The sequence below is a fragment of the Heterodontus francisci genome, chromosome 4 (genome assembly GCF_036365525.1).
Source record: "Heterodontus francisci isolate sHetFra1 chromosome 4, sHetFra1.hap1, whole genome shotgun sequence".
Classification (NCBI taxonomy): Eukaryota; Metazoa; Chordata; class Chondrichthyes; order Heterodontiformes; family Heterodontidae; genus Heterodontus; species Heterodontus francisci.
This window is the reverse complement of record NC_090374.1, coordinates 100064953-100092704: the sequence shown is the minus strand read 5'-3', so window position 1 is coordinate 100092704 and position 27752 is coordinate 100064953. Positions and strand designations below refer to the sequence as shown.

Sequence of the window (27752 nt, the reverse complement as noted above, 5' to 3'; positions counted from 1 at the left end):
CTAATCAGACCACTTATACTTTCCTCCAAATCATTTATGTATATCACAAACAACAGTGGTCCCAGTACGGATCCCTGTGGAACACCACTGGTCACACGTCTCCATTTTGGGAAACTCCCTTCCACTGCTACTCTCTGTCTCCTGTTGCCCAGCCAGTTCTTTATCCATCTAGCTAGTACACCTTGGACCCCATGCGCCTTCACTTTCTCCATCAGCCTACCATGGGGAACCTTATCAAACGCCTTACTGAAGTCCATGTATATGACATCTACAGCCCTTCCCTCATCAATCACCTTTGTCACTTCCTCAAAGAATTGTATTAAGTTGGTAAGACATGACCTTCCCTGCACAAAACCATGTTGCCTATCACTGATAAGCCCATTTTCTTCCAAATGGGAATAGATCCTATCCCTCAGTATCTTCTCCAGCAGCTTCCCTACCACTGACGTCAGGCTCACCGGTCTATAATTACCTGGATTATCCCTGCTACCCTTCTTAAACAAGGGGACAACATTAGCAATTCTCCAGTCCTCCGGGACCTCACCCATGTTTAAGGATGCTGCAAAGATATCTGTTAAGGCCCCAGCTATTTCCTCTCTCGTTTCCCTCAGTAACCTGGGATAGATCCCATCCGGACCTGGGGACTTGTCCACCTTAATGCCTTTTAGAATACCCAACACTTCCTCCCTCCTTATGCCGACTTGACCTAGAGTAATCAAACATCTGTTCCTAACCTCAACATCCTTCATGTCCCTCTCCTCGGTGAATACCGATGCAAAGTACTCGTTTAGAATCTCACCCATTTTCTCTGACTCCACGCATAACTTTCCTCCTTTGTCCTTGAGTGGGCCAATCATTTCTCCAGTTACCCTCTTGCTCCTTATATATGAATAAAAGGCTTTGGGATTTTCCCTCATGGCAGACTGGTAGAAAAGGTGAAGTCACACAGGATCAGAGGTGAGCTGGCAAGATGAATACAGAACTGGCTCTGTCATAGAAGACAGAGGGTAGCAGTGGAAGGGTGCTTTTCTGAATGGAGGGCTGTGACTAGTGGTCTTCCACAGGGATCAGTGCTGGGACCTTTGCTCTTTGTAGTATATATAAATGATTTGGAGGAAAATGTAGCTGGTCTGATTAGTAAGTTTGCGGATGACAAAAAGGTTGGTGGAGTTGCGGAGAGTGACGACAATTGTCAGAGGATACAGCAGGATATAGATCGGTTGGAGACTTGGGCGGAGAAATGGCAGATGGAGTTTAATCCGGACAAATGTGAGGTAATGCATTTTGGAAGATCTAATACAGGTGGGAAGTATACAGTAAATGGCAGAACCCTTAGGAGTATTGACAGGCAGAGAGATCTGGGCATACAGGTCCACAGGTCACTGAAAGTGGCAACACATGTGGATAAGGTAGTTAAGAAGGCATACGGCATGCTTGCCTTCATCGGTCGGGGCATAGAGTATAAAAATTGGCAAGTCATGCTGCAGCTGTACAGAACCTTAGTTCGGCTACACTTGGAATATTGCAGGCAATTCTGGTGCCACACTACCAGAAGGACGTGGAGGCTTTGGAGAGGGTACAGAAGAGGTTTACCAGGATGTTGCCTGGTCTGGAGGGCATTGCCTATGAGGAGAGGCTGGATAAACTCGGATTGTTTTCACTGGAACGATGGAGGTGGAGGGGCGACATGATAGAGGTTTACAAAGTTATGAGTGACATGGACAGAGTGGATAGTCGGAAGATTTTTCCCAGGGTGTAAGAGTCAGTTACTAGGGGACATAGGTTTAAGGTGCGAGGGGCAAAGTTTAGCGGGGATGTGCAAAGCAAGTTGTTTACACAGAGGGTGGTGAGTGCCTGGAACATGCTGCCGGGGGAGGTGGTGGAAGCAGGTACGATAGCGACGTTTAAGAGGCATCTTGACAAATACATGAATAGGATGGGAATAGAGGGATACGGTCCCTGGAAGTGCAGAAGGTTTTAGTTTAGACAGGCATCAAGATCGGCGCAGGCTTGGAGGGCCAAATGGCCTGTTCCTGTGCTGTACTGTTCTTTGTTCTCTTTGTTCTTTGTTCTCCCTGTGACTGCGTGGGTTTCCGCTGGGTGCTCCGGTTTCCTCCCACAGCCAAAGACTTGCAGGTTGATAGGTCAGTTGGCCATTGTAAATTGCCCGTGTAGGTAGGTGGTATGAGAATTGGGGGAAGGTGGGGATGTGGTAGGGAATATGGGACTAATGTAGGATTAGTATAAATAGGTGGTTGATGGTCAGCACAGACTCGGTGGGCCAAAGGGCCTGTTTCAGTGCTGTATCACTCTATGATTCTTTTATGGTCACTCTTCCCTTGCGGCTCCTTTGCAACAAGATTAATTAGCCATTTTTCACAGCACAATATTACATCTAAAATAACCCATTCTCTAGCTGGTTCCTCAACATACTGTTTTAGAAAACCATTTCATATACATTCCAGGAACTCTCCAGCATTAGTGCTAATTAGGTTTACCCAGTCTACATGTAAATTGAAGTCCCCCATGATTACAGTATTATCTTTGTCACATGCAACTCCAATTTCTTGATTTATACCATGCCCTACATTACCACTTCTGTTTGGTGGCCAATAAACAGCTCCCACCAATGTTTGCTGCCCCTTGCAGAGTAAAGCTCCCACTACACTGTTGTATCAAACACTACCAGGGCAGCAATACCACAGGTTAGATAGGGAGTAAACCTCATTCAAACCTGACCCAAACACTCCCAGGGCAGGTACAGCACAAGTTAGATACAGAGTAAAGCTTTCTCTACACTGTCCCATCAAAGACTCCCAGGGCACGGGTTAGATGCAGAGTAACACCTCTGTATTTAAACTGAGGTCTTACAGCTGAATGGCCACTAGCTAACCCAGTGACTGCACCTGTAATGGTTTCAAACTGCTGCACTTCTGGCACAGTTGCAGGTGACAGGTCAGGGTTCAGCTACCCATTAGATTACATACATGAAGAGACTCAATACACTACTTGCCGTTCCCCACCCCATAATTCAGAATACAGTGGGCAGGGGCAACCCTCCCAACCTACTCCTAACCATAGCCAACACCCACAGGGGGCAGCTCACAACCTGCCGCAGTTATGTTTGGCACAGCAGGGGTCACGGTTCAGACCCTCACGGTTTTTTAATCTGAGCCTCCCTCTGGCCATACACACTCACAGGACAAGAACAGGCAGGGGGGCGAGAGGTTGCAGGTTTGTGAGAGGCTTTGATGAGTTGCTGCAGTCCATCACTTAGTTGATGACTGACAGCAGACTGATGGGGCAGGAATTGGCGGAATTAGATTTGACTTGCTATTTGTAGAAAGCACACACCTGGGTAATTTTTCACTTTGTCAGGTAGATGCCAGTGTTGTAGCTGTACTGGAACAGCTTGGCTCGAGGCGCTGCTAGTTTTGGAGCACAAGTCTTCAGCACTACAGCCGGAATAATGTAGGGACCCAAGAAGCATTTGCTGTATCCAGTGTGCTCAGCCATTTCTTCATATCACATGGACTGAATTTACTTGGTTGAAGACTGACATGTATGATGGTAGGGACCTCAGGAGGAGGCCAAAATAGATCATCTACTCGGCACTTCTGGCTAAAAATGATTGAAAATGCCTCTTGCACTTATATGCTGAGCTCCGCTATCATTGAGAATGGGAATGTTCATAGAGCCTCCTCCTCCTGTTAGTTTAATTATCCGTCACCATTTAAGACTGGATGTGGCAGGACTACTAATACTGTTAGTAATACTAAAAATATTATTCTAAAAATTGCAAGATAATCATGGTTGTGTTTGTAATTTTTATTTATAAACTAGCTCGCTAAATTGAAATATATTTTTCTCCAAATAAATCATGAATATAATGTGAGGAAACTCTGTTTATAGTGTTGCTGACTTTTTTCTTACATTCATGAATGGTGGAAATAATATCTGCTGTGTTTTTTAAGTTAGTGGCTGCAAGATCCAATTGCATAGCACCTGTATTTTCAGTGCTAAGGTGCTGTTTTGGCTCCAAAATGACATTTGCGATGCAGGTGCACACTTTTGATGTAAGACCCGCTGAACTCCATCTTGGACAGGGCAATATCGCGGGGGCCGGAAGTATGCAGAGTAGGCAGATCATAATGACAACCTGAGGGAAGACAGCAGGTTCGTACTTCCACATCCATTCCTCTGCAGTGGCGCATCAGCAATCCTAGCAATTTGCTGCAGGATAGATTGCTGGACTGCTGTGAGATGCTGTACAATGGCATTTGTAGCTATGTTGACAGCAGTCTGAGCCTTCTTGGAACAAGCTGAGCTTGCATGACTTCAGTCTGAGCTTCCACTGCACCCAAATGTTGGGTGGCTTCTTGTTTGTGCTGCAATGGAAGCTGAGATATCGGCCATCAGACACTGCATCATGGACACCTCGAATAGCGCTCTCATGGAGTTGGCCACTACTTCCATGCTGGATGTGTCCCAAGCACTGCACAAAAGCCTGTACTAGGTTGGTGTCGACTCCTCCATGTTCTTTGACATTGCCGGCTATCTGGCAGGCCTGCCAATACACCAGGCATTTCAGATTGCATACCCATCAGCCTTCTTGTGTACGCCACCCCATCAAAGTCTTCATCCCAGTCCTTCACAGCAGAACCCATGTGTGACCTTGCTCTCCAACCATCTGGCACCTGTGCTACCCTTGTCTCCTGCACTGTGTCTCACTGGGCTGGATTATACGTGCTCCCCTGAGGCAAGGTTGGAGGCGGGGGGCCCATTGAATTGTGATGGGTGATGGGGGCAAAGGACCCGTCGCTGCCCCGTTGCCCAGTGATTTTGCCGGGGCGGGTTAGGCCAACAATGGCCTTCCCACCCAGAGGCCAACTGAGGTCCTTAAGTGGCCTATTAAGAGCCTCTTAAGGGCCTCTTCCTGTCACCGCTGGGATCTAACCAGTGGCAGCGAGTGCCTCCGCCATGCAGGGAGGGCGCCTTGTAAAATGAGTCACCCTCCCTGTGGGCTTGGAGGGGGTTGTCCCTCCTTCATGGGCAATCTGTAGCCCATGGAGGATACCTGCCAGCAAAACCTCCACCTCCATGGACCCCGTCCCCTGGATTTCAAACCCACCCTCTCACCCCACCCTCGCCGGGGCCTTCTGGATTCGTCCTGGCGACCCCACCTCACTTACCTGAGGTTCAGAGTTCCAGTGCTGGGCCCAGGTCCAAGGCCTCTGCAGTACTGGCAGTGGCCACCGCTAGCGTTGCCACTGCCAATACAGCTGAGCTGCCAGCCCAGTGATTGGCAGGCAGCTCCAGGAGGTGGGATCCCCATCTTTAAAGGGATGGGTTCCTGGCAGAAAAACAATGGAGGATTACTCTGGAATGGGGGGGAGGCACGTAAAGGCAGAGGTGGTGCTCCCTCCGCCTTTTCGGCCCGGCGCCAGGAGCACCGCCTCCTACATAAAATCCAGCCCGTTGTGTGCAGATCCCGCCTCTAGGCTAATCTATAAAGTATGCTTTGTGTCAGTATCTGAGTTGGTGGCTGTGAGTGTGAGATTGCATGATGGTGTTTCCCCACCATCACTGTCTTCCCACTCTTTCAGCTCTTTCCCTTTCACCACAGGCTGGGTTGCAGTTCTTGGGTATCTGAAAGGAGAAAGGAGAAAGGCATTAGGCTAGGATTGTGGTTAAGTGAAGGCAAGGAAAGCAAGAGGTGAAAGCTTGCACCATCTGCAGTTTGTAAATCAGAAATTATCATTCTGGTCGCCACATTATAGGAAAGATGTGATTGCATTGGAGGGGGTGCAGAGGCGATTCACCAGGATGTTGCCTGGGATGGAACATTTAAGCTATGAGGAGAGGTTGGATAGGCTTGGGTTGTTTTCGCTGGAGCAGAGAAGACTGAGGGGTGACCTGATCGAGGTGTACAAGATTATGAGGGGCATGGACAGGGTGGATAGGGAGCAGCTGTTCCCCTTAGTTGAAGGGTCAGTTACGAGGGGTCACAGGTTTAAGGTGAGGGGCGGGAGGTTTAAGGGGGATTTGAGGAAGAACTTTTCTACCCAGAGGGTGGTGACGGTCTGGAATGCCCTGCCTGGGAGGGTGGTAGAGGCGGGTTGCCTCACATCCTTTAAAAAGTACCTGGACGAGCACTTGGCACGTCATAACATTCAAGGCTATGGGCCAAGTGCTGGCAAATGGGATTAGGTAGACAGGTCAGGTGTCATTAATGCATCGGTGCAGACTCGATGGGCCGAAGGGCCTCTTCTGCACTGTATTATTCTGTGATTCTGTGATCATTGGATAAAATGGCAGTGGGATTTGCGGAGACTTACGTATGAGCACACTATTATCTTCGATGGTTTGAGCTCCACCACTGGCCACAGTCTCAGTCATGGCGAGCACTGTCTCCTCCATGGGGGTAAGGATATACAGCCGTGCCTATAGCTCGCTGGTTAGGTACTGCTACCTCCGGTTATGCGTCACCTTATTATGCAAGAGAGAGGGAAGTCAGTGAGTGTGGTGCTATTTATTTGGGTGATGTGGCTGTCATGGTCGAATAGCTGGCAGCGTGAGCAAGCTGTGAGATGTGAGGCTTGTAGAGTACTAAGTGTGTGAGCTTGAGGTGAAGCTTTGAATGAGTTGTGATTGATAGTGATTATTGATAGGTGAATGATGTGGGTGTGATGAATTGAACAGTGTGTGAGGGTAGGGGTGTAGTTGGTAAGATGTGACATCTGAAGATGAATTCACTGATCTGGAGCATTCGTGTGAGGTCCTTGAACTTCTTGCGGCACTGCATCCAGGTCCTCGGGGCTAGACTGCTGGCATTGACTGCAAAAGCTATCTGGTCCCTCTGCCTTTGCAATGTCTGTCAGGAGGGCCTCCTCCCACCTCTGCACCAAGACCTCCAGTGCTGCATCAGAGAACCTTGGGGCATGCTTTCTCCCCTGTTGTGCCATTATTCACTCTTCTTTCAGATAAGGCTCTCTTTTCCAGCCACTTCCAGCACCTGCTCCAGCCAGAATGCATGTCCCCTTTAAGAGGTACAGGCTGGCTTTATATAGTACACACTAGCTTTAAGAGGTACGAATCTCACACGAACTTGGGCCCCCCGCTGACGCCTGCAGCTACACAACAGCATGTTTAGTGCTGGGCTGCATGCTAAAATCATTTAATTGAGCAGGCAGCACAAAGTTTGCATCAGAAGCAGCAGGTGTGGGTTAATCGTGCATTGCGATCCCCATGCCCGTTTTCAAGGGCTATCCAATTTTGCCCTTTTGTATTAAAGCAAGATTCATATATACAATAGAAGTATCAGCAGAACTTGCTTAACACTATCACAATTCTCCACATGGATACCAGTGGTTATTGAACTGTGTACTAGACAAATGTTTACTGGTAGACAGTGTCAGGGTCATAATTCATTGTCTTATGTAGGTTTAGATATACTCTTGAAATTAATGATGCTATGTAATTATTCTGCTTGTTTTTCAAAGCTTGAGTGATACATCAAAAACTTGAATTTGTCCATGGTCACTGAACATCCCAAATAAAAGCAACTATTTCCAATGAAAGAATATAGTTTCAGCAATCAATTAAGCCAAGCTTTTTGATCTAATAGAATGAAGTGAAACAGACAGGTATAACAAATTGCAAAGTCAAACCCTTGAGCTTGTATCTTACTAGCTTTCATTGACAATAAATGATGTGTGATTACAGTAAGCAGCACTGAGGGAGGCATGCTTGGCAGATTCTTCCTCTAGGCACTGCTACCATGGCTTTGTGCCATATTATACTCCTACCTGTCAAGACCTCATTTAGGATACACTGACTGCTACTGGCCATGAGGCGAACCTGGGCTAAGACATCCACATCTGGGCTGTATCTCACCACTGCAATCTCCTGAAATGCCTGAGCAGCAGAGATCATTTCTGTAATGATTAACAGGATGTGTTATAAATTGTTTTGTTTGATGTTTTCTGTAATCACTGCAGTAGTAGAACCTCTCCTACACAAACTGCTTTCACTGACATATTAACCAAGAGCTTTATCTAAAAAAATTGTTTTGAAACAGATAGGGAAAGCATCACATTTATTATGAATTGTCATACCTCAAGGATTAATGAACATAATACACAAAAATGCATCTTGCACTTGTAAGTGCCTATTAAATATAGAATAAAAACACCTGAGAATGAGTTACAAGTCTGTAATTCAATCAAAGGATGTACATGATGACCGAAATTACAAGAGCAAAAGCTCAGTCACTTTGATGAAGTCGAGTCTTGCAGATCACTCAAAACATTTATTATTTATGCAATGGGCTGAATTTTATTCTCACGGCAGGGGTCCTGACGACAGGACAGAAAGCAAGGGGCAACCCCACCTCAGCTGTTTGCATGACCCATGGCTGTATTTTACGGGGATCAGGCAACTAATTGGTTGCTGTCGGGGATGCTATCCCTTTAAAGGATGGCCTACTTGCCCCCAAGAGCTGCCGGCCAATCAGAAGGCTGTCAGCTCAGCAATTGCAGCAGCGTCACCGGGAAGAGGATGCCATAGAAGGACTCCGCCCACCCAACCAGGTAATTGGGGTCTGGGGGCACCAGCGCCAGTCAGGCAGGCCCCAGCGTGTGGTGGGGGGGGGGGTGGTATTGGTGAGGGTAGGCAGCGCCGTTGCCACCTAGGGGCACCTCTGCGGGCCATGGAGTGCCCAAATAGGAGGATCCCCCCACCCCCCCACCCCCCCCCCCACACACATCCCGGGTCCACAGGCAGGCTGCCAGGGTAAAATTCCAGCAGTGGCAGGAAGAGATCCTTAATTGGCCACTTAAGTGGCTCATTTGGCCTCTGGGCAGGAAGGCTATCCTCCACCTTCCCTACCACTGGCGAAATGGCATGGCAGCTGGAAGATGATGGGCACTCCACCCTTCCCTCCCCATTTTAAGGGCCTCCCTGCCTCCCAGGCCATCCCTAGAGGGCTGGTAAAATCCAGCCTATTGTATATAGTTTTTATGCATAAAATTATAATTTTCATCATGTAGTTTTCTTGTTAGTATATAATAGATACAATGAGCCAGATTTGGTCGAAGATTTTACTACCTTGTGTGACATAGGGCCTAAAAGATGTACAGCATCATATTGACACATATCAGGTTCTGAAATATTGGAAGTTTTCTTGGCCAGTAATGTGATTTTTTTTAGGTTTATCATTTTCTCCCCTTTCCCTTTCTTCTTCTGAAGATAGTAACTCTTCATGGTATTTGGTTCCATTGGTGACAGGCAATACCAGAATCTGGCTCATTTCCATGTCATGGATCTATATATGCACATTTCCAGCCATGGTTTTCTAGATATTAGGGCAACTTGCTGATTTTTCTCCTCCTTATTCTAAGGATGGGGAGGCAGTTGCAGTGCTTCCACTAATTGTAACGTGTTACCAAATGTTGCGCAACACTTACCCTTTCTAAGTACTTTTTTAATCATGGAATCTTTAAATTCAATGACCTTCATGTACATTTTGACATATTCCTCTGTCAATAGGTGAATTGTAAAAAGCTCTGAAGTTGGTCTCAAATTGACCGACGTGTCTGGTCCCATAAGAGGTCTCTTTGTTCTATCATATTGATCACAATCTGTAAGCAGATGGTTAATTACTGTTTCAAAAAGGGAAGGGAAAATTATCACTGTATTGAAAATAGATTTACTACCTTCAAAGGCTTCAGAATCATACAAAGAATTATTGCTTAATGCACAGAGCAATTCTAGAGGCATGGTACATTTTGTGAATAGGTTTTCTTTATTTACCAGTCATGGCTTTCAGGAAGATGGAGTTCCAGAAATAGAATTATAACAGGCACTGTGGAATGTTTTCAATAACTTGCAGTTTCATTGTGCTCCGCTTAGGCAGAGTGTCATTTCAAATCACTTTACAAGGTGGTGAATGTTGAGCATGTGGGAGAAAGAGATGAAATGGATAGTACATTGAAGAGCAGGAACTTGCTTTTCATGGCAGCAAGAACATTGATAAAGCAGAGCTGTTGGGCTGGGAATTCCAGAGGGCATATGGTGGTAATTTATACATTGAGTCTACTTTGCTAGCCAGGGACACAAAATATGTGTATGCTGGGTCACTAAATGTATTTAAGGAGGAGGCAGATAGATTTTTGAAATCTCGGGGAGTCGAGGGTTAGGCGGAACAGGCCCAAGAGAGGAGTTGAGGCCTAGGACAGATCAGCCATGATCTTATTGAATGGCGGGGCAGGCTTGAGGAGTTGAATGGCCTACTCCTGCTCCTATTTCTTATGTTCTTATACAGATGATGCAGTACATTTGTATAAAGTTATAAAATTATAAACCTTCTTGAAATCTTTGTGTGCAAAGAGTTTTTTTTGTTTGTTCATAGGATGTGGGCATCGCTGTCTAGGCCAGCATTTATTGTGCATCCCTAATTGCCAGGGATAGGCACCAACATGCTGCACCACGGACATTTGACAAAATTATTGACTCAACCACGGGCATGGGGGCGATTAATCTGTAAAGAAGTGTATAAAACCTAATGCCATCAAAACACAGTGATTTAAATGCATTTCTCCCTATTTAGTGAGATACCTGGCATTGTTTTTGCTTGCACAAGTAGTCAATGTCTGCCCACACACTTGATGTAGCGATGTGGAGAATCTGGATAGATGTCCATCTGTCAGGAGTGATCTTAATCTCTTTGTCTCCCCCTCTCACTTGCTCTCTGCCTCTCCCTCACTCTGGCCATCTCTCATCTCTCTCTCTCTCCCCTCTGTATCCATCTCTCTCACCTCTCTCTCTCTCTCCCCACTCTCTCTCCACCCCCCTCTCTCCTCCCACGTCTCTATTTATGAGATTAACTAAACTTAACAGAAATAAGCTAAAAACTTATTAAAGACTACTATAAAAAAACTCACCAAATACTCACCAATCAGCACCTTCCCTTGTGCTGACATCACTTTTAGTTTTTTGTGTACCTTCCTTCCGCTCTGCTGTTCCGGCTCCCCAACTCCTTCAGGTGCGCACTCCTTACCTCCAGGCTCTCAAACAATGAGTCATCTACCTGCAGTTCTGTGACATCACTCCTTGAGTTTTTTTCATTGATTTGTTCTCTCAGTGCACTCTCTGCTTGTCTTTTTACCCCACTGTGTTCTCAGGCCTCCTGCTGTTTTCGCAGTGCAGTCTCTCTCTCTCTCTCTCTCTTTCCACCCCTCCTTTTACTCTGCTGTTCTCACAGGCCTCTGGCTGTTCTCGGAGTGCTTTGTCTCCCTGCCGTTCCTTTTATTCCTGCTGTGCTGCAGTGCTTTCTCTCTCTCTCTCCCCCCAACCCTGCTCCGTTTCTCCCTGTTATGCTTTTGGGTCTCTTGCTGTTCTTGCAGTGTACTCTGATACGAGGTCCTGCAGACAGATGTTAGGGACCTCGGAAAGAGGCAAGCAAACAGGACCTCAAAGGTAGAACTCTCCAGAATACTCCCAGTGCCACATGCTAGTGTGTACAGAAATAGGATGAATAGAACAGATGAATGTGTAGTTGGAGAGATGGTGCAGGAGGGAGGGCTTTAGATTCCTGGAGCATTGGAACTGGTTCTGGGGGATGGGGGACCTATACAGGCCAGTTGGGTTGCACCAAATCACAGCTGGGACCAATATCATCACAGGACAGTTTGCTAGTGTTGTTGGGGAGGGTTTAAACTAACTTGGGCAGGAGGATGGGAACCAAAATGTAGCATCAGGAAGGTTAAACAAGCTGCACAAAAGATTGAGAGAAGAAGATAGCATCAGAATAAGAAATAGTAGGTGAGTTCAGACTAAGGCAGGGCAGGTTGAGAAAGTGTTTAAAAAGGCATATTGGATCCTGGGCTTTATAACTGGAGGCATAGAATACAAAAGCAAAGAAGTTATGATGAATCTTTATAAAACTCTGGTTCAGCCTCAACTGGAGTATTGTGTCCAATTCTGGGCACCACACTTTAGGAAGGATGAGAAGGCATCATAGAGGGTAAAGAAAAGATTTACAAAAATGGTTCCAGGGATAGAAACTTCAGTTCCATGGATAGATTGGAGAAGCTGGGGTTGTTCTCCTTAAAGAAGGTTGAGAGGAGATTTGATAGAGATGTTCAAAATCTAGACTGAGTAGATAGAGAGAAATTGTTCGCATTGGTGGAAGGGTCAAGAACCAGAGGATATCAATTTAAGGCGATTGGCAAAAGAACCAATGGTGACATGAGAGAAAACTTTTTAATACAGTGAATGGTTAGGATCTGGAAAGCACTAACTGTGAGGGTGGTGAAGGCAGATAAAATCAAGGCTTTCAAAGGAGAATTGGATAAGCAGCCAAGAGAAAAAATTTGCAGAGCTACAGGGAAAGGGTGGGGGATGAATTGGCTGAGTTTGTCTTGCAGAGAGCTGGCATGGGCATGATCGATTGAATGGTCTCCTTCTGTGCTGTAACTATTTTATGATTCTATGAAAGAGTAAGTCTTTCATTTGCTGTGAAGAGGTAAAATGTGGGAGGATGGAAGATTGCTTCAGTATAAAAGCATCATAGCAGTTGCCAGAAAAACAGACACTGACTGACATAATGTGCTGCAGGTAATCATCTTGTTATTCTTAAAGGCATAGTGTTTGCATGAAGGAGCACACAGGGCAATGTGGATGTAGTCAACAGTCAATGATGTCTGGTGTTAGGGGGAGCTTGTAATCGGCACAAATCACATAGCCCTATTCTGTTGCTTCTGGATGTCTATGGGAAAGTAATGAAAGCATTTGCTTTCGCAAACATTGCATTAGTCACCTGCTTAATGCAAGTAGGAACTGCAGACTGACTGATATTACTGATGCCCCGTGGCAATCTGGAAGGAGTGGAAAGCAAGGAAGTTCAGGGCTGCCGTGACCATGACAGCAACATGCAAAGTTATGCCAGCTGGGGTAGCTGGTTGCAGGGTTTGTTGTAGGAGGAAATACAACACTGATGGTCGCCCTACAGAAGACCGCTTATGAACTGCATCTCAGAGGAATGCACATATGCTGTCGTGGGCCTTTTTGGGAGGGTAAGGATTTTTGCAAATGTACCTCCATCTAGTTGCTCTTCCTGCACTTGTAGTTTTGTTAGCTCCTTCCTCCTCCTGCTGCTCCACCTCCTCCTCTTGGTAGAGTGGAATTGGCAGAGGAACCCACATGAGGAAAAGATGTGTTGCCAGAAAGCAGTGTTTGGAGCATTCTATAGATACCATAAGTACTTTGAAATCATCCTGCAGTATAAGCATAATGGGAGGAATCTTACCAGGTGGCTTTTGTGGTGGGTTGGGGTTGGGGGGGGTGGGTGGGGTGTGAATTTTGAAAATGACACTTCGGGTAGGCCACCTGATGCATTCCCGCCTCCAGGTAATCTTGCCGGACGCAGGTGTGCAACAGAAGCAGCTACCCAACCGGCAGCAGTGGGTAGCCAATCAGTGCTAAGTATCGGGCAACTTGGGGCCAGAGTGGGGATGCCACCGGGATCTTACCGGTAGCGAACAGGTCCCACACTGTGGGCAAAGCCTTGCAGGCCAGGATGCCCATTAAGCCTCCTTTATTTATCCTCCCCCACCCCACCTCCCTGGAGCTGCTTCTGCCACAGAGTCACAGCTGCGGCCACAGGCCAACCTGCAGAGGGGGTCCCCTCCACAATGATGGCCTGGCAGCTGTGGTCAAAAATAATTGTAAAATTTCCCTACATCTTCAGAGGGCACTTCCATCTTGAGGTGCCCTCACGTGCTCCTGCATGCTGCAGCAGCACCCACCTCTCCTGGTGAGGCTGCCGGCAGGACAATTCTGCAGCCCCTCCCATTGGCCCACAGAGATGCATGTCCCATCCGTCATTCTTAATTGGATGGCCCTCCAGGAGGCAGTGTCTTAACTAGCTGCCTCTAGTAAGATCGAGTAAGCAGGCAGCCAGGACCTGCTTTTGGTCCCGACTTCTGAAAATATTTAAAGGCATAAGATTCTGCCCATTGTTTCCCAAAACTTCCCAGAGTTTTACCTGTCAGTAGCTGAAGATGTCTTTAAATACTCCTGAAAATGGCTACCTTCTGAATTGTTTTGCCCATGGTTTGTGGTTGGGTTGAGGAACTGCTGGTGGCAAACTGAACAGATGAAAATAGTGTTTGGGGTTTTGACAATGACGTGTCCCAGATTTCCTTATATTCATGAGTTTTCCATCCATTTCTGGCAAGAGTTCTGGCCACCTAAATTGGGGACCACTCGAAAATTAGAGCAGGTGGTTCTGTTATTGTGACAGGCTACAGTAGTGTACTAATTTTAGCCACAAATGAGGCGCTAGAGAATCAGAAACTGCTCCCATGTTCTAGCTTCAATTTCGACATTTACTTCCTGACATATTTACTTCATGTCAGGAAGTATGTGTGCAGGTTCAAATGCCAAAACCACATTTAAATATGGCTGAAATGACCGTTTGATAATGTAGCATAAATCTGTAATGTCAAATAAGTTGTGCTGTATCACTTCCATGGATTGTGACCCTTAAGAAAAAAAGCACCTAGTTATTTATAAAAAGGATAATTTACTGAGTTGTGGAATAATATGGTGCAAAACACCAACTAATAATGTCATCTATTATCAAAATGCAGCTTCAAATCAGGCTGTAGATTGTATATACAGTAAGCACAGTGTGCTTGTGGTGAAGGGGTGAATATTGAGCCGAGTAGCAGGCACATTGATCAAGTAGACTGCTTTGCCCTGCATACTCAAGCTTCTTGTGTGTCGTTACGACGATACCTGTCTAGACAGGTGGTCAGAGGTGAAACACTTATTGTGGAGTATTCATTCTCTGCTCTGTGTGATGAAAACACCACCTGCCAAGAATGAGGCATATTAATTTTGCCATATGGAACATTAATTTTTAAACTCTTACTGGACTGAAATATGGCTTTACTTGCATTTTAAAAGGATGTGGCTGGAAACATTTGCATTCTAAGAGACAGTTGCCTGGAGAAGACAATGGAACTGCTCCTTGATTCAATTAACCCAAATGGATTTTGATCACTGGACATTGAATGTGTAAAAAGCCAGCATTCTATTCCCCCCACTGAGGGTATATGTTAAGATGGACAATCCATAAACCGCAGGAACGATTGTTCCAAATAAGGGGTTAGTCACATGACTAACCTGCTGGCCAAATTGAAGTCTTGAATTGTGCTCACAGAACAGTTTGAGTCAGACTGCAATTGAACTTGAAGGAAGACAGCATCTCCCTGTCTCACTGTCTCTCTCTCTCTCACGAAAAACAAAGACTGCAATTTGAAGACAAAAAGAGAAGGAAGGCCTCCTTCTCACGTAAAGACAGGGACCCACGGAAGAAACTGAGCCAAGACAGAAAACCATCGAAACAAGTTTGAAAGAGTGCACTGGACCCCAACGAGACAGCAGGATCGAACTGCAATCAAACACTTTACATCAAACTCAAAAGACAGTAAATGAACTCCAGCTATTGCTTCAAACCTTTCCCCTTGATTCTTTCTCCTTTTCTGTCTCTATATGCGTGTGTGTTTATTGCGTATGCATGCTAGCTTGATCACATTGCGTATTTTTAGTAGTTTTAACCGAAGTAGAGTTTTAAGGTGAATAAACCTACACCTTTCTTGTTTAAATCTAAGAAAGCCTGTGTGGTTCATTTCTTTGCCATTACAATTGGAGAGCAATGAACAAGGATTCACTGAGGGGAAGCTAAAGCAGGGTGTTTTAAAAATTAAACCCTGTTATGGTCAAACCAGGAAAAGGCTGAGAGAGAACCCCGAGACCCCTTTCTCACCTGGTCGTAACATCTGTTCTTACAGCCAAGGTTTGATAAGGCTGGTCCTGTTAAGCCCAACGATCACCCTCAAAACATTGATGATTGGGTACTCAGCAATTGTGGAACCGCTGAAGGTCAGGGGCGGTTTTGGGCTTCCTCTTGCTGGAGAGGGTCCTTATCAGGCACTTAGGCAGCACAATTTTTACAGCCTAAACATGGATGTTATGCAATTCCTTCTGTATGCTGGCATGGGATACTTCATAATTGCAGTGTTTGTGACTGCGACAGAACATTGGAATCAGCTCCACACCTGACTTTACAGTGAAGGGAAGGTCATTGATGAAGCAACTAAAGGCCAAAGACAATAGCCTGAGGAGCCCTGTGCAGCATTGTTGTGAGGCTGCTATCACTGCCCTCTGACAACCATGATGATCTTACTACATGTCAAATATAACTTTAGCCACTGGAAGGTTTTCCCTTTGAACCTCACTGATCTCAGTTTTTGGACAGCTCCTTGGTTGAATGCTGCCTTGATGTTGAAGGCAGCTTTCCATTTTCCTCTGGCATTCAGCTCTAAATCATTATTCATTCAAATCCACATGGAGAAACTTTAATAAAATCATGAAATTCAAAGTATTCAAAAGGAATAAATTTACTCAGTCGAAGATGGCCTGGTCATTGGACTTTATTAAAAGCTGTTTCCCTTTTTTATTGAATTGTCAGATTTTTTCAGCAGATCATCAACTTTTCAACATTTTGTAAGTTAGCATGAAAAACTGATGAGATAAATGACCAGTCTGAGTATTCTTTTGTTGAGGGATGATTATTGGATTATACCTGCCGGTGGGACGGGCCATACTCAGGAATGGTAATGAAAGAGTCTGGGACATTGGCTGTAAGATATGATTCAGTGGGTATGACTATGTCTATGTCAGGCTGTAGTACTGAAGACTTGTGCTGTAGAACTAGTCGAGCCCCTAGCAAAGCTGTTCCTGTACAGTTACAACACTAGAATCTACATGACAATGTGGAAAATTGCCCAGATATGCCCTGTCCATAAAAAGCAGGACAAATCCGATCTGGCCAATTACTGCCCATCAGTCTACTTTCAGTCACAGCAAAGTGATGGAAGGTGTCGTCGACAGTGCTATCAAGTGCCACTTAAACAGCAACAACCTGTTCACGGATGCTCAGTTTGGGTTCTGCCAGAGCCACTCAGCTCCTGACCTCATTACAGCCTTGGTCCAAACATGGACAAAAGAGCTGAATTCAAGAGGTGAGGTCAGAGTGATTGACCTTAATATCAAAGCAGCATTTGACCGAGTGTGGCATCAAGGAGCTCTAGCAAAATTGAAGTCAATGGCAATCAGAGGGAAAACTCTCCACTGGTTGGAGTCATACCTAGCACAAAGGAAAATCGTTCTGGTTGTTGAAGGCCAATCAACTCACCCCAGGACATTGCTGCAGGAATCCCTCAGGATAGTGTCCTAAGCCCAACCATTTTCAGTTGCTTCATCAATGACCTTCCCTCCATCATAAGGTCAGAAGTGAGAATGTTCGCAGATACTGAAGTAGTCAATGTCCTTATGCAGCAAGTCCTGGATAACATTCAGGCTTGGGCTGATAAATGGCAAGTAACATTTGCGCCACACAAATGCCAAGCCAGTACACCATCTACAGTGGCAGCAGTGTGTACCATATACAAGATGCGCTGCAGCAACTCATCACACCTCCTTCAACAGCATCTTCCAAACTTGTGACCTCTTTCACCTAGAAGGACAAAGGCAGCAGATGCATGGGAATACCAAGTTCCCCTCCAAGTCACACACCATCCTGACTTGGAAATATATCACCGTTCCTTCACTGTCGTTGGATCAATATCCTGGAACTCCCTTCCTAACAGCACTGTGGGGTTACCCGCACAAGAAAGACTGCAGCATTTCAAGAAGGCAGCTTCCCACCACCTTCTCAAGGGAAATTAATGGGCTACAAATGCTGGTCTTGCCAGTGACGCCTACATCCCATTAAACAAATAAAAAAAACTAATCTGTGAGAGAGCTCTCTCAATTTTGGCACAAGTCCCCAGATGTTGAGGACAACTTCGCAGGGTGGACAGGGCAGGGTTTGCCTTTGTGGTTTCAGGTGCCTAGGTCGGTGCCTGGTGGTCTGTCCGGTTTTACTCTTTTTTGACTTTTCTGTAGGGTTTGATACAACTGAGTGGCTTCCTAGGCCATTTCAGAGGACAGTTAGTAGTCAACCACATTGCTGTGGGTCTGGAGTCACATGTAGGCCAGACCGGGTAAGGACAGCAGATTTCCCTAAAGGACATTAGTGAACCTGATGGGTTTTTATGACAATCTGGTAGTTTCATGCTCACCATTACTGAGACTATCTTTTTATTCCAAATGTATTAACTGGGCCTCCTTTTGAGTATGCAGCTAGTCAGCAGCACATTCTGTGCTGGGCTCCATGCTGAAATAATTTAGCTGAGGAAGCAGCACAAAGTTTATGTGCTGCCCGCCTCAATGGAATAGGGCGCAGGGTAACACATATTGCAATGCCCGCACCTGAAAACAGGCCAATTTTTCCTCTGTTAACTCAGTATCTCTCCACAGATGCTGTCTGACATGCTGATTATTTCCAGCATTCTCTGTTTTTATTTCAGGTATCTAGCATCTGCAGTATTTTGCTTTTGGTTTGATTAGAGACTAATTGCTTTTGCTGGGTTAAGTTAAGGTTGTTCAGTTGTGGTAAAGTTGTTCTTTTAGGAATACGATGTTATACCAATCAGGTGAAAAATGTGACTGTCACACTAAATAGATATAGACGAAAGGATCTCATGTGTCATTGCTCAGGGTTTGTCAAAGGATATGTTTTGATTTGATTTGATTTAGAGATACAGCACTGAAACAGGCCCTTCGGCCCACCGAGTCTGTGCCGACCATTAACCACCCATTTATACTAATCCTATACTAATCCCATATTCCTACCACATCCTCACCTGTCCCTATATTCCCCTACCACCTACCTATACTAGGGGCAATTTATAATGGCCAATTTACCTATCAACCTGCAAGTCTTTTGGCTGTGGGAGGAAACCAGAGCACCCGGAGAAAACCCACGCAGACACAGGGAGAATTTGCAAACTCCACACAGGCAGTACCCAGAATTGAACCCGGGTCGCTGGAGCTGTGAGGCTGCGGTGCTAACCACTGACAGAAATATTATACCATGAAACATCAATACTGTCCACTATGTAGTTAAGTAAATGATTGTTGCGCTATGATACTCTGTGACAAATCCCATGATATTCACCCTAGTATACAACTTTTCCCGTCAGATTCTTTATTCATTCGTGCTTTAACTTACAGTATTACAACTTACACTGCTTTGCCTGGAATTTCCACAGGGATTCGGCAGTGAGAGATCGGTAGAACCCTTGGAGAAATAACAGGCAAATAACAGTCAAAAATAACTAATTGCAATATTTTTCCAGGGTTCCTGCAGATTTTCCATCAAAGTTACAGAGAGAGATTGGGAGAAGCCCATGGAAATTCTCCCTCAGTCCCTTGTGCTTTTCTAAGAAACATTTCTAGATAATTACTGTAATAGATACTGTTTCGTCCCACTTTTTGGTCATTATTTGCAACAACAACCTAGTTGACCTCTAGTGACATTGCACATAGGCAAAAAAAAGATAAATATGCCTGGCCCTATATCAATGGCTCCAATGTTACCTCTGAGGCATGCTCTGTGCAGGGGAAGGAACAAGTTAGGAACTGGAAACCTAGAAATATGAGTTTCCCAGGCATCCTGCAGTTTATAACTGCAGAACAGCTTTTATTTTTCTGTAGGTTTCTGTCCACAGCCAGCTTGACTGATGCTTCCTGCCTGTTTGTCAGTAATGCCTCAGGCACAAACCTGCAGCTGAGCTGAGAACAGATAGGTCTAGTGGACAGGGAGGCACAGGATGGGAGAGATTGTGACGTGTGGGGGGGAGCAGATAGTTGTTGGAGGTAATCGGATTGTCGGGCTGGGACGAGGTGGGGGGTGGTGTGGGGAAGAAGGTGGTCAGGGATCTGATCGCAGGGTGGAGCAGACAGATCATTGTGGGGGCAGGGGGGAGCAGAAGAGGGGGGGGGGGGGGGTTCCTGATAAGCTTCTTGGGCCTAGAGGAAACACTCCTGCTCCTTTTGACCCACAAGCAGTGCTGTAAACACACTTACCTCATGGATTCAGCCCTTCTCACCTCCTTTCACCTGCCAGATTTCTCAAGGTCAGGGAAACCTGGCTGACTGGTTAAAAATAGAATCACTGTTAAAATGAAGGCTCACTAAAATATTTAAATGACCAACCCACCTCCTGAGAGCGGATTGGTCACCTGCCCCTTGTGCAGCCTCTGTTAAAACTGGAAGTAAGCGGGTTTGAGGTGGGTTAGATTCTTGTATCAGATTTTTAGCTTTTTAACCTCCCACCTAAACCAAACTGACCTGTTTTAGGGAGTTAAAATGATCCTTAATGTTTCTCTTTGTTTTCCGCTCTCTAATTCTTTCTCACTACCATTTCTCCATCTTTCTTTGTCTTCCATATTTTCTGTTTCCATCTTTTCTCTCTCAGTTGACACTCACATTTTTATTATTGACTGTATCTCTAGGTTTGTTCCTGACCATCTCCCTTTATGTAAGTCTCTGCTTGATTCTGTCTCTTTCCAATATATCTCTCATGGCTCATCTCCCGGACCTTCCTCAAGCGTTCTCCCAACTGGCAAGCATAGCTTCAGTGGAGGATTGGCAGAAACCCCAGCTAGATATGTATTCAAAGGGTCTTCCAGCGAAGTTATGGTGTCTGATGAGGAGAACCCCAGAGGAAATTCCCAGTGGATGTGCTTTTGTGTTTTTTTGGTATATATGCCTTTCTTTCCCTTTTTTCCTTTTATATGTCTGGTATTCTATATGTCTCTTACACACCTTCGCTCCTTTCCTCTCTCTCTGCTATACATAGGCCAGGATCTTATTTGCAGCTGCTCCTGCTCTGCCAGCATTACTTTGCTGGAAATGCAGCACAAATGGGAATTCTCGGTCACAGTCTTTCTTTCCTCAGGGTCGGTGTCTCAGTCCTTCTGTGTCTTAGTCTTGTGCCATCTCAGGTTTGCCAATTTCTTTGTCTATCTGTCTGTCTGAGTTTCTATACTCTCAGCCTCCAACTCTCTCACTCAGCCTTAACACGCATCTGCCCAACTTGCCTTCCTGACCAGGTTTTCCTAGATCTCCCCCTAGGTGCATCAATTTCCTCTAGCGTAACTCCTCACAACCACTCTGCAAAATGAGGGAGGGAGGGAAAGGAGCAGAGGTGGCTCAGTTGAAAAGGAAGTAGAGGGAAGGTGGGAAGGAGGGGAAGTAGGGGAGGGATAGAGGAGTCAGGAGGAAAGGGGAAGGAGAGGATGAAGGGATCAGAGAACACAGAAGGGAGGAGAGCAAGAGAAAGGCAAGAGGGGAAGAAGTGGAGGGGAAAGCAACATATTTCTTCACCTTTGATGTTTGGCCCTGATATTTAAAGGGGAGACGGGGAGGGAGTGGAGGCACAGGTAATGTGGGGGCAAGGCAGTTTTGCATTAAGGAAACCCAGAAGAATGGTAATCCCTCAGGTCCTACCGAACTTAATGAGTAGGACCTGAAAACACTTTTTGTCTCTATTTCCTGACCACACAGAACCAGATGGGTTGTCTAGCTGTCAGGCGGGTAGGCCTTCAGCATCGGACAACTGGGAAGTGGAGAGGAGGGTGAAACCAGAAAGGACATTGGAAACCTGTGTCAGGGGAGATCAGAGGCCAGTGTCGGGAGAGATTGGAAGTTGGGTGTGAAAGGGGAGATGGATCGTGGGTTGGGGGGAGTAGAGATTGGAAAGGTCAGGGGGAGATTGTAAGGGTTGGGGAAGATTGGAGGCTGCAGAAGAAAGAACGGACGGATCAGAAAAGCCTGGTGGGTCGGGATTGGAAAGGATGAACTGGTGGGAGATGGTGACTTGGGGGGAAATTGTGGCTCAGAGAAAGATCGATTAGCAGGGGGGTTGTGAGAATCCAATTACAGGCAGGAGGTGGTGCAGCCAATTGCGGGGGAAGCAGATTAGCTTGATGGGTCGGCGTAAAGCATTCCTGCTCCTGCTGGCCCACAAGCAGTGCTGGAAAGGAACTTATCTGCTGGAGTTAGCAGCCCCCGCCTCCCTTCAGCAGCCGGGTTTCCCAAGGCTGTTTGCCTCATTCTGGTATCACTTGTCCCCTTTTGGGGAACCCTGGCCCTGCACTTCAAAAGGCCATTCCTAGTTAAGGCCAAGAATGGACTCTCAAAATAGAGGCAGGAATTACTCAGCAGCTGCTTTCCCCAACAAAAGGTCACAGGGAAAAGATCAGTTGGGTATAGGAAATGTAAATTGAGGGACAATGGTGAGGATAATTGTGGGAGGGTGATCAGATACAGACCAAATAGACCGAGCGCAATATGCATATGGGAAGGGTGAGCCTAAAGAGATGAGCATGAAAGGATGAAGCTGGTTGGAACAAGGATAAGGATTCAAAACAACAACTGGTGTTTATATAGTGCCTTTAACTAAATAAAACGACTCAAGGCACTGCACAGGAGCATTATAAAGCAAAATTTGACACCGATCCACATTAGGTAATATTAGGACAGATGACCAAAGCTTGGTCAAAGATATAGGTTTTAAACAGCATCTTAAAGGAAGAAAGACAGGTGGAAAGATTTAGGGAGAGAATTCTAAGCTTAGAGCCTAGGCAGCTGAAGGTATGGCCACCAATAGTGGAGCAATAGGAGATCCATAAGAGGCCAAAATTAGAGAAGTGCAGATATCTTGGAGGGTTGTGGAGCTGGAGGAGAGTACAGAGATAGGGAGGGGTGAGGCCATAGAGGGTTTTGAAAACATGGCTGAGAATTTTAAAACTGAGACGTTGCTTAACTGGGAGGCAATGTAGGTCAGTGAGCACAGCGGTAATGGGTAAACAGAACTTCATGCGATTAAGGACACAGTTATGCATGACCCCAAGGATACAGAGGTTAGAATGTGACAGACAAGCCAGGAGTGTGTTGGAATAGTCAAGTCCAGAGGAAACAAAGGTAAGGATGAGGGTTTCAGCAGAAGAACAGGTGAAGCAGAGATGGAGTTGAGTGATTATGGAGCTGGTTATAGGCTTTAGTGATGGCTTGGATATGTGGTCAAAGCTCATCTTTGGGTCAAATATGACACCAAGGTTGTGAACAGTCTGGTTCAGCCTCAGGCAGCTTCTTTTTATTCATTAATGGATGTGGGCATTGCTGGCAAGGGCAGCATTTATTGCCCATCCCTAATTTCCCTTGAGATGATGGCGGTGAGCAACCTACTTGAGCTGCTGCAGTCCATGTGGTGTAGGTACACCCACAGGGCTGTTAGGGAGGGAGTTCCAGGATTTTGACCCAGCGACAGTGAAGGAACGGCGATATATTTCCAAGTCAGGATGGTGTGTGCCTCGGAGGGGAACCTGCAGATGGTGGTATTCCCAAGTGCCTGGCTGCCCTTGTCCTTCTAGGTGGTAGAGGTCGCGGGTTTGGAAGCTGCTGTTGAAGAAGCCTTGGTGAGTTCCTGCAGTGCATCTTGTAGACAGTATACACTGCTGCCACTGTGTGTCGATGGTGGAGGGAGTGAACGTTTAAGGTGGTGGATGGGGTGCCGATCAAGCGGGCTGCTTTATCCTGGATGGTGTCGAGCTTCCTGAGTTTTGTTGGAGCTACGCTCATAGAGACAAGTGGAGAATATTCCATCACACTCCTGACTTGTACCTTGTAGATTTTGTTCAGCCTTTGGGGAGTCAGGAGGTGAGATAATTGCTGCAGAGTTTGCAACCTCTGACCTGCTCTTGTAGTCACAGTATTTATGCAGCTGCTTCAGTTAAGTTTCTTGTCAATGGTGACCTCCAAGCTGTGATGGTGGGGTTTCAGCAATGGTAATTCCATTGAATATCAAGGGGAGATGATTAGGTTCTCTCTTGTTAGAGATGAGCATTGCCTGGCACTTGTGTGGCGCAAATGTTACTTGCCACTATTAGTCCAAGCCTGAATGTTGTCCAGGTCTCGCTGCATGCAGGCAAAGACTAATTCATTATCTGAGGAGTTGCGAATGGAACCGAACATTGTGCAATCATCAGTGAACATTCCCACTTCTGAACTCACGATGGAAGAAAGGTCATTGATGAAGCAGCTGAAGATGATTGGACCTAGTACGCTGTCCTGAAGAACTCCTGCAGCAATGTTCTGGGCAGAGTTGATAGACCTTCAACAACTACAATCATCTTCCTTTGTACTAGGTATGACTCCAACCAACGGAGAGTTTTCCTCCTGATTCCCATTGACTTAAATTTTGCTAAGGCTTCTTGATGCCACATTTAATCAGATGCTACCTTGATGTCAAAGACAGTCACTCTCATCTCACCACCTGAATTCAGCTCTTTTGTCCCTGTTTTGACCAAGGTTGTAATGAGGTGTAGAGCCGAGAAGAAAGAGCCTAACCTGGCGGAACCCAAACTGATCATTGGTGAGCAGGTTATTGGTGCTGCTTGATAGCTCTGTCAATGACACCTTCCATTACTTCGTTGATGATTGAGAATTGGCTGATAGGGCAGTAATTGGCCGAATCGGATTTGTCCTGCTTTTTGTGGACAGGATATACCTGGATAATTTTTCACATTGTTGTGTCGATGCCAGTGTTGTAGCTATACTGGAACAGCTGAATAGGGGCACAGCTAGTTCTGCAGCACAAGTCTTCAGCCAGGATGTTGTCTGGGCCCACAGCTTTTGCTGTATCCACTACGCTCAGCTGCTAGTTTCAGGTTATTGGTGAGTAAATGCTGCTTGATAGCACTGTCAATGACTCCTTTCAGTCCTTTGCTGATGCTTGATAGTAGATTGATGGGGCGGTAATTGGGCAGATCGGATTTGTCAGGGAGAGGGATGCTGTCAGTGGCTAGGGGAACCAAGTTTGTAATGGGGAATGAAGACAATAGCTTCGGTCTTCCCAATATTTAATTGGAAGAAATTTCTGCACACCCAGTACTGGATATCGGACAAGAAAAGCAAAATGCTGTGGACGTTGGAAGTCCTTCATTAAAATAGAAAATACTGGAAAACACACAGTAGCCTCTCAGCCCCCATGCCAATTGCAGACTCGCTCCTTGCTCCTGATAGTGGCCTCTCTCCCCACCCCTCCCCTCTCCTCCCCTCCCCATTGTGGACTCTCTCCCCACTCCCAATTACAGCCTCTCTCCCCACCCCCCAATAATGGTCTCTCTGCCCATCCCACCCCCTCCTGACCACAGCCTCTCTCCCCCTCTCAATTCTGGCCTCTCTCCCCTCCCATTGTGACCTCTCTACACCCACTCCCCCCACCCCAAACAATGGCCTCTCTCCCCGCTCTTGATTGCAGTCTCTCTCCTCATCCCGATCAGGGTCTCTGTCCTCATCCTGATTCCAGCCTCTTTTTTTTTATATAGATACAGCACTGAAACAGGCCCTTCAGCCCACCGAGTCTGTGCCAACCAACAACCACCCATTTATACTAATCCTACATTCTCTGCCACATCCCCACCATCTACCTACACAGAGCAATTTACAATGGCCAATTTACCTATCAACCTGCAAGTCTTTGGTTGTGGGAGGAAACCAGAGCACCCAGCAGAAACCCACACGGTCACAGGGAGAACTTGCAAACTCCACACAGGCAGTACCCAGAACTGAACCCGGGTCGCTGGAGCTGTGAGGCCACAGTGCTAACCACTGTGCCACTGTGCCCGAACAGGGGCCGGGAACCCTGGGCCCTCAGATTAAAAGTCTGATGCTCTACCGACTGAGCTGGGCTCAATCTCTCCCCATCTCGATCACAGCCCCTCTCCCCATCCTGATTATGGCCTCTCTCCCAATCCCAATCACGGCCTCTCTCCCTATCCCATCACAGCCTCTCTCCCTCCCCCTCTCAATCGCAGCATCTGTGGGCCCCCTCCCAAACACAGCCTCTCTCCCCCTCCAGATCATGGCCTCTCTCCCCTCTCCCCATCATGGCCTCGCTCCCCCTCCTGACTGGTGGGGAATGTCCCCATGAGTCCCCAGATGGAACCTCCTGCTACTGAAGTTCACTTCCAGCAGTCGACCAGTCTGTCTATTTGGCCAGCGAATAAACTAAAAAAATGCGAGTGAGATTCTGCTGTTAAGTTCAGCAAAATCTCCCTGTCCCCTGCCTTGCTGGGCTCTTTGGCCATTTTCGGCCTCCCTCGCACACTCCTTATAAATATTGGGCCCAATATTTCATGCTGATGACTGAACATTAACTCTGTTCCTCTCTCTACAAATGCTGTTGGACCTGCTCAGTGTTTTTTTTTAGTTAAGACTTTAAACAGGAAGATAGGTAATATGGAGGAAGAATTTGACACAAGAATGGGAAGATGTGAAGGGGTGAAAAAGGGCAGAATATAAAGGCACTTAGGAACCAGGGAAGAGCAAAAATAAGAAAGACATAGTTCCTTCCAACAGCAACATTCCTGAATGTGACTTGCTACATGCTGACAATTACACTATCGCAAATTGTAATTTTTATTATTGAAATTTCCATTGATTTTAGTTGCAATTGGAATGCATGCACATCTTTTGCATGACGATAAGAATTATTAGCTGTGATCTGCCATATAAACTTTTGGGATTTTATGTGATACAATCCGCTGGTTACAAAGAATTGCAAGGGAAAAACTTCCTTCAGAAATGAGTTGGAATGTGGAGTTTCTGACTGGTTTTGCAATTATATCATCAACATTCCACCATGTTTCAGGCAGTGGGAGTTAATCCTAGGATTATCAAAATAATATTCAATACTCAAGATTAGGGATGTGTGGGTGTATTTATTTTAAAAAGCATTTATTAAAAAAATGCTACTGGAAAAGTTATGGCAGTGAGGAAATCTTTTGCCAGGCCGTAATAAGGGCTTACAATTGATGACTGATTCTCTAGCTTGGATTTAAAATCTGGGTGGGATTGTGTGGGCAGGGGATGTAGCAAGCAGAAAATCATCTGGCCCCCCTGCAGAGTGAGGCCCCAGAGAATTTAAAACAAACTCAGTGGTGCAGGGTGGGGGATGGGCTATCAAATTGCAGTGAGTGGGATCCGATCATGGGAACGAAGCAGGTTAGCTTGCTAGGCCGGAGGGCGGGGTGGCAGGGGGGAGCGGGTGGAGGGGGGGGTGGTTGAGCAGCAGTGTGGCGGAAAGTGCTCCTGCTGGCGCACAAGCAGTGTTGGAAAGACCTTTTCCATGCAGCAGTCCACACCTACCTGGAGCTGCAGGGTTTCCTGAGGCCTGCAAGCATTAAAGCTGGAACAGAGATAAAATCTGAGGGATGCAGCCGAACTAAAATAATTAAATTCAGTGCTGTATCTCTAAAAAAAAAATGAGGCACTCTCCTCCTCAGAACAGGTCAGTTTTGCGTTTCCATTAAAAGTAGAAGTGGGTTGGGTCTGGGTCAAGATTCAAAAACCTTTAACATCCCACCCGACTCAACAAACCAAACATCCAGCACCACCGCCACCCACCCACCCTACCACCAATTTTCGAAGAGGTAAAAATTAACCCCTCTTTCTTGAAGGGAAATACAAGAGTCATAGAGTTATACAGCACAGAAACAGGGCCTTCGACCCATCGTGTCCATGCTGGCCATCAAGCACCTATCTATTCTAATCCCATTTTCCAGCACTTGGCCTGTAGCCTTGTATGCTATGTTGTTTCAAGTGCTCATCTAGATACTTCTTAAATGTTGTGAGGGTTCCTGCCTCTACCACCCCTTCAGGCAGTGTGTTCCAGATTGCAACCACCCTCTGGGTGAAAACATTTTTCCTCAAATCCCCTCTAAACCTCC

General features: G+C 46.1%; 1 protein-coding gene across 1 annotated transcript in view; it reads right to left on the bottom strand.

Annotated features, from left to right (window-relative positions):
• Positions 1 to 9396: 9396 nt before the first annotated feature.
• Positions 9397 to 27752, bottom strand: part of LOC137368805 (coiled-coil domain-containing protein 186-like) — a 320706-nt gene continuing 302350 nt past the window's right edge. Inside the window, exon 20 of the mRNA XM_068029009.1 lies at positions 9397 to 9641. Coding sequence (XP_067885110.1) covers positions 9397 to 9641 — 245 coding nt within the window. The remainder of the gene's footprint in view (positions 9642 to 27752) is intronic.